Source organism: Dendrobium catenatum, unplaced genomic scaffold (genome assembly GCF_001605985.2).
Source record: "Dendrobium catenatum unplaced genomic scaffold, ASM160598v2 fragScaff_scaffold_71, whole genome shotgun sequence".
Classification (NCBI taxonomy): domain Eukaryota; kingdom Viridiplantae; phylum Streptophyta; class Magnoliopsida; order Asparagales; family Orchidaceae; genus Dendrobium; species Dendrobium catenatum.
The window spans coordinates 279504-287243 of NW_021318533.1; the positions used below are offsets into that span (position 1 = coordinate 279504).

A 7740-nucleotide genomic window follows, 5' to 3' on the forward strand; every position below is an offset into this window, starting at 1 on the left:
GGCAGGCTACGGTTGGTAGCAATCAAGCAAACTTCATTTTAGAATGACTTACACTATATCTATTTTATTTTATTTTGAATTTATTTTGCAGTCATCCTAATCAGAATTCGATATATAGCAATTTGTAAATATCATTTATTTTAAAATGATGTATCATAATTAAAAAAATAAATTAAATCAATTAGAGGCCTTTTTCAGTATTTTGTTCCGACATTTCAAAGTAAAATGCCAGCCCTTTTTCTTCCCCCTGAAAATCCACCACGTGGGCTTCTCTATAATAGGTCTAATACGCCTCCCCTCCATAACCCCGGGCCGCTCCTCGTCCGCTTCCGAGACTCCTTCAAACTCTATATATTTCCAACAAATGCCCATACCTTCTCACACACCACCCTCACTCAGCTCTACTAACTCTCTCTCTCTCTCTCTCTACCCTTCACTCTCAATACGCTGAAGCAGAGCACGCAAAACCAGAGCCATGTCCTCTTCCATTTCCATATCAATCTCATCAAACCTAATACAAAATCCCCACCACCGCCAACATCGCCGGACCTCTGTGATCAACAATCTCAACCATCCGAACGCTCTCAGTAAACCACCCGGCGGCTGCCGGAGGCCAGTCGGAACCACTCATTGCTCGCTCTCCTCCCATTCCGTCCTCGAACTCCCCGCATCCTTGTACAATCAGTGCTCCCCGCCGTCTAACTTAAACCCTTTCCAGCTAGCCGCCGCCGCTGCGCTAGACGCCGTCGAAGAACGTTTCATTGGAAACTTCCTCGAACGCAATCACTCTCTCCCCAAAACCGTCGACCCCGAAATCCAGATTGCGGGAAACTTCGCCCCCGTCGGCGAGACGCCCCCGCGCCACAACCTCCCTGTTTCCGGCGAAATTCCCTCTTCTCTCAACGGCGTCTACGTCCGCAACGGCGCGAACCCTTTCTTCGCCCCTCGCGCTGGTCATCACTTGTTCGACGGTGACGGAATGGTCCACGCCGTGAGGTTTCGCGACGGCCGCGCGTCCTACGCATGCCGATTCACTGAAACAGAGCGGCTACGGCAAGAGCGGGTCATGGGGCGCGCTATCTTCCCGAAGGCGATCGGGGAGCTTCACGGCCACTCGGGGATTGCCCGTCTTCTCCTGTTCTACGCGCGCGGGCTCTTCGGTCTCCTCGACCCCTCCCGCGGCGTAGGCAACGCCAACGCCGGGTTAATCTTCTTCAACAACCGTCTTCTCGCCATGTCGGAAGACGACTTGCCCTACCACATCCGCGTCACTCGCGCCGGCGATCTCGAGACGGTCGGACGGTACGACTTCGGCGGACAGTTGAAATCCTCTATGATCGCGCATCCGAAGCTCGACCCGGAGACAGGGGAAATGTTCGTCCTGAGCTATGACGTAATCAAGAAGCCCTATTTGAAGTACTTTAGCTTTTCCCCTTCCGGGGAGAAATCCGCTGACGTGGCGATCCCGTTGGATCAGCCCACGATGACGCACGACTTCGCCATTACGGAGAATTTCGTGGTTGTGCCGGACCAGCAGGTGGTGTTCAAGTTGCAGGAAATGATCGCCGGTGGTTCGCCGGTGGTTTACGATAAGGAGAAGACGGCGCGGTTCGGAGTTCTTCCGAAGCGCGCCGTTGATGGTTCCGAGATGATTTGGGTCGATGTGCCGGATTGCTTCTGCTTCCATTTTTGGAACGCGTGGGAGGAGGCTGAGACAGAGGAGATCGTGGTCATCGGCTCCTGCATGACCCCGGCGGATTCCATCTTCAACGAGTCGGAGGAGAACCTGCGGAGCGAGCTCACGGAGATACGCCTCAACCTGAAAACAGGCCGATCGACCCGACGGGCCATTGTCGGGTCCGCAGGGCATGTTAATCTCGAGGTCGGAATGGTGAACCGAAACCGGCTTGGGCGGAGAACCCGATACGCCTACCTTGCAATAGCGGAGCCATGGCCCAAAGTGTCCGGATTCGCCAAAGTGGATCTCACCACCGGCGACATGCAAAAGTTCGAGTACGGGAAAGGGAAATTCGGCGGCGAGCCGTACTTTGTGCCGGCAGCCGGGGACGAAGAGAATGAAGACGAAGGCCATGTGATTGCGTTTGTGCACGACGAGGAATCGGCGAAATCAGAGCTGCTTATAGTGAACGCCTCCGACATGAAAGTGGAAGCTGTCGTGAAGCTGCCATCGCGAGTACCTTATGGATTCCATGGAACGTTTGTCAGTGAAGGGAGTCTGGAGTTTCAGGACTGAATGGGAATTACTGGTCGATTACATTTTTGCAGGAATGGAAGCTACCTGAGGGATTGGCAGTGGAGATCCCCGGAGTTGTCCAATTCCTTCTTCTGCTTCTGCTTCTGCTTCAGTGAGTACCTACCTACATATTCTAGTTGTATATAGATTATGCTGTGATGCAGATCTGTAGAGAGAAATTTGATCTATACTAGTGAGGCCGGTTTGTAGCGCTTTGTCGAGCTCAGCCGGCCTCTTCTTCTTCGTTTATTTTTTTAAATTTTAACGGTTGTTTGTTTGTACAAATGAAGTGGAGGTCGCAGCTGGCGCTGTGTGGAAGCGCCAGGGGTTCCTCTGTTTCTTCTTTTTTTTTTTTTTTTTTTTAAATGACATTTTTTTTTTTTTTTTTTTTTTTGTAAATGACATGTTAGAGCATATTGTTATCTGTTATCATTGCTGTGTGTGAAAAGTACACTGCCTAGCTGGTCTTTTTTTATTCATTTATTTCTTATTTCCTTAAAGGCCCGTTTGGTCAAAACTTATTGCTTATGATGCAGCTAAAGTAGGGCCTTTCTCTGCTATAATGCGTTTTATAATCAATTAAAAAAACACACAAAGTTTACAGTTGCAGTATGCTAATTTTTTTTATTAATATTTTAAATTCTTTTTTATTACCCATGATTAGTTTGATTGGTGGGCGAGTACGGTTGGGAATTTTCAACTTGTGCTCGATTTTCCTCGAGCATAAGCCCCTCTTAAGTGGGGAAAATTATTACGTGATGAGGCGTCCGGATTCATTCGGAGGCGAATCCTGATACGCCACATCACCCGGGGCTTAGTGCATACGGGTAACGTGGCACATTCGGATTCGCCTCCGGATGGTCCAAACACCACACATAATAATCTCTCTCCCAAGCAAATGCGGGGCAAGAGGTTTATGAGGTGGGTGCCTCTTATAGATCAATCGAGGATTAATCACGTCGTCATGCCCCCTTTCGAATTATTAGGTGCGGAGTGCGGATGGGAGAACCATCCGCACAAGCACTATGTACCTAGCGATACCCAGCGGTACCGAGTGCGGGTACCGAGCTGGATACCCACCAATGAGATGACGTACGTGGCGCATTTTTATTGGTTTCCGGACGCACTCCGCACCTAATAATTTCTCTTTTGGGGTGGCAACAGTGGATACCCGTTCCAAAAAAAAAAAAAACTCTTTTTTATTTTCTTACATACCACCCTAAAATAATAATAATAATAATAATAAAACCAATTCCTAGCTTCCTGATAACTTCTCAACCGCTTGTTCTCGAAGGTCGGTTCCTCCTGTTGCCTGTTGACTCCTCCTGTTGGAGAGGAAGAAAGTGATGCGCACTCTACCTCTCTTGACCCACATCCGTGCAAGTCGCTCCCTGCTTAGGGGCCTGAGGTGCTCGCCGATCCAGCGCGCGATCCTCGCGACCTTTCCTCTCTCTCACGCAAAGCTTCCGCCTCCGACCGGCTCCACCATTTGAGGCTCTATGTTTCTGCAAATTATTACGTCCGGTGTCCGGATTCGTCCGCACATCAATCCAGATGCATCACGTCACCAAAATGCATCGGATTCCGGTATATTTAGATGATGTGGCGCGTCTGGATTGGATGTCCGGACGTCCGGTTACTGGACATAATAATTGGCCCTATGTGTCACAGTAGCCCATCGGTTCACATTAGAGAAAATGAAACGAAACGGAAAAGATAAGCGTGATATTTTTTACCAGATTTTAAAAATTGGATCGGACAAACTGGTTCAAGTAGTTCAACCATGAACCAGTCGGCAAACCCCGCATGAAGATAATTTCAGAAACGTGATGCCAAACACTCTGACTTTCCAAGTGATTTTCTGGAAGAAATCTCAGAGAGAACGTATGGATTTTAACGAGAAAACAAACAGCTCCGATCCCCTTCGAAAGCGACTCTGTATATTCTTTTATAATGAAATCGCTCACAGTGAGAATCAGACAGAATACTAACATTCTTTATATCACAATCAGTCCACCTCTTGAGAACTGATGCTTCTCAGATCTCAGCACTTGTAGAGTTGGGAGGCAAAAAGGATCGATCGCCACAGCTAATTCTTCCACATGTACTCGCCTACGCCCACATGAAGATAATTTCTCCAACTTTTTTAATCTTCGCCCAAAAAAAACTTTTTCATAAATTCAAAAATGGGCGGCTTGATGATAGCAACGAGTAATTTGTTTTTACTGTAATTTGGGCTTCGTCTAAGACATTTTTCTTACTGTTTTTTAAAGCAGTTTTTCAGTAAAAAATTTCAAGTTTAAAAAATTTTTGAACTAAAAAACTGCTTTAAAACTAATATAAAAGCTATCTCAAATGAAATCCTGGACAAACAAGAGCTTCTAACAAAGTTGTAGATTCAAATTCAAAATATCAAGAGAGCAGTAGTTAAATAGAAATATGATTGTTATCTGAAACACTAAGTAGGGATAAAACTATCCCAAACCAACCGTTAACAAGAATATAATTTTTTTTAAAAACTTCATAGTTAAGCGTTCTCATAATGAAACTGACTCTTGATAAGAACTAATTTCTTAAGTTTCAGTTTTGGTATTAGATGAGCTGAGTAAAGAGGAACTCCTACTAGACTTCTAAGAACAAATAAGTGAAAGAAAAAGCCAAAATCCCACAACCTTAATGAAACATTAGAGCCACACCCACTTTGCATAAAATTCCATTAATAATCTCTGCTTGTGACCCTTAACTAGTGGCTTTAATGCAACCTAAGTGAGCAGAAATAATGCACTAACTTATCTAATTAAACTATTGATCAATTATGAATGAAATTCATCATCACCATGCACTCAGAGGCTAAAGCCCAAATACTAGGCGAAGACTAACGCCAACTCGTCCCTCCTTCCACCAGTTTGAATGGCCACCATTTCCTTTGGAGGACTCCTATTTGGGGGAACGAGGGTATCTACCCGCTGCCACTCCTGTAGAGAATGCGCTTGGCTGAGTAACTAATTTCTCGGTGGACCTAGCGGTAACCAGCCCCACAGGTGCCGGACCACGAACTTATTTTCTCCCGACTTAAGGAGTCGTACCGCATGAGAGAGGAATCGAATGTGGGTTGGGGGGTTCCCAACCATGCTCGCCCATCAACCCAGCTAAACCCGGTGGGGTGCTGTCACAATATTCAGAAAAAAATTTTAATGATCTGATAATTTTATAAGCAATCATCTAATAAGGAGAAAAGCTGTGGCTCTCCCAATAGAAAAGAATAGAAGTGGAGACCGTTATGAGAAAAAAAAAATATTACATGGTGTGTTAGTTATCCATGCATGCAATATCTACTGATGGAGACCTTCTAATAAGCTAGTGAAATCTTAAATGAGTTAGATTTATTTAAAGATGAGAATAAGACATACAAAAATAATAAAACAATTTTTTAGTACATAAATTTTAATTTTTGTATTAAAATTTTGATTTAAAAATTAGCAAAAATGTCATCCCAAACAAAATCAAAGTTGAAAGAAAATAAATTATTTCATAAGAATGTGTCTGAGAGCTTATTAATAAAAAATATGGCATTAATAACCTCTAATAATCTTCTTCAACAACAATGACCTAATTACTTAACAAATTCTCAACCCCCATATAAAATTACTGAATATTTTATGAAATATTAAATTTATTTTTGCATAAATTTTATCTAATTTGTCATTCGTTCGACCTTTATTTTTTATCAAATTATTTAATTTAATTTTATTTGCTAATCTTATTAGGACTTCTTCAATTCTCTTTGGCATATGTCAAAATCATTAAAATTTATTTTTCATTATCTTATCTTCAATAGAATAACTGTCATTACCCCTATAAGATAATTATCATTAAATAAATTACTTATTTAATTATATCACAAATCCATGTTTAACATTCCTATTTTTTCTTTAGTATCTAACTTTCACATAAAAAAAATTATAATGATCTTAATTACAAATTTAAAAAATTACATCAAACTCTACAAAATATTCCCATATTGCATCATATATCTTAACACTAAAATTTTTTACACTTAAAACCTTATCAATTATTCTAGCAATAAATTGAAAATTTTTAAACTACCACATTCAAATATCATTTTATCTATAAAAAATAATAGAAGATAATTATTATTTGAATTAATCTCACAGGACCACCCCAGCATTTGAAAATTTGCATATAAATAATAATAATAATGTTGAAAAGCTTGTGGTAATCACTTCCCCATTCGCTGAAGAATAGATGGCCCAACTTAAGGAGAGATTATTCTGTGCGGACGCCAAACGCAACTCTACATTCAAATACCAACTAGAATGAGTCACATCAGCGATACCAAGCCACAGTACCGAGCCCCAGTACCGAGCCACAGGCTTAGTTATCCGGACCGGATTTGACTTTCGCAGAAAATATTTTTTCTAGCTTAAGATCATTGAGGAATGAGTAAATGTTAATAATAAATAACAAAAGTAACGGCTCTTTTACATAAGACTATGAATGTGAGTGGCAAAAGAGCAGTCAAAATTAAACCTTTTTTTTTTTTAAGCAAAAATAAATCACTTCTATGATAGAAAAATCTTCTGATAATTAAATAAAGAGATTTAGGGTATGCTTGGAATAGCTTTTTTGTTGCTTTATTTTTTAAAAATCAAACACATTTTTATTTGACTACTAGTTTTTTTATTGAATTTTCACTATTTTTTAAAAATTTCTAATTAGAAAACTACTTTTTATAATCAAAGTCACTAACAATCTATTTGGGACAACAGTCAACAGTATCTTTTTTTTTAAGGTAACAGTAAATATCTTGTGGTGAAATTAAATTTTTTTTTTTTAAATTGCAATAAAAAACAACTTCTTAACCAAGGCTTTTAAAACCGGACCAGTCAATGAACCGGAAGAATGAGAGGTTAGAGGTTTGATGGCTCGACCGGGGTCGAACCGTTGTCGAACCGGATGACGTAATAAATATTTATTATATTTAAATATTATAATAAAGATACAACAGAATCACATCTATTTCGCTCCAAAAACATAACAGATCTGTAAGATCAAACAAGATCCATATATGAATCAAATATAATAGCATTTGGTAATAATTAAACATGTAAAAATTTATGATTTAAGACTACATGGAAGGAAGGTACAGTGGAAGATAGTTGCGAACAGAGGATTTAATATTTTAATTTATTATGCTTCCACAATGTGCTGCACATTTTTCATGCTTTGGAAACTAATTGACTTTGCTCAAGCTTATACATGTGCTTATCCTTATGCAGGAAACAAAGAACCTAAAATAGATCAAGATGCTCCTTCAACTAGCCATGTACACATTTTTTATTTTTCTTCTTCAAATAAGGGGTTTTATCAGAAATGAGAAAACTTAGTAGTAACTCACTAAATCATCAACTTGAATAATGAAAGTCGAAAGCAATGTAAATCAAAGGGAACACGAATAATGAAAG

The 7740-nt window shown here is 40.8% G+C and overlaps 1 protein-coding gene across 1 annotated transcript; it reads left to right on the forward strand.

Moving 5' to 3' along the window:
* Nucleotides 1-400: 400 nt before the first annotated feature.
* Nucleotides 401-2590, forward strand: LOC110097303 (9-cis-epoxycarotenoid dioxygenase, chloroplastic). The gene has a single exon (XM_020823593.2). It carries the CDS (start codon nt 476-478, stop codon nt 2252-2254), a length of 1779 nt encoding a protein of 592 aa, XP_020679252.1. The 5' UTR covers nt 401-475; the 3' UTR covers nt 2255-2590.
* The last annotated feature ends 5150 nt before the right edge of the window (nt 2591-7740 follow it).

What these genes read in the sequence shown, in the direction of transcription:
- LOC110097303 (XM_020823593.2), top strand. Translation starts at nt 476, where the DNA reads ATGTCCTCTTCCATTTCCATATCAATCTCATCAAACCTAATACAAAAT.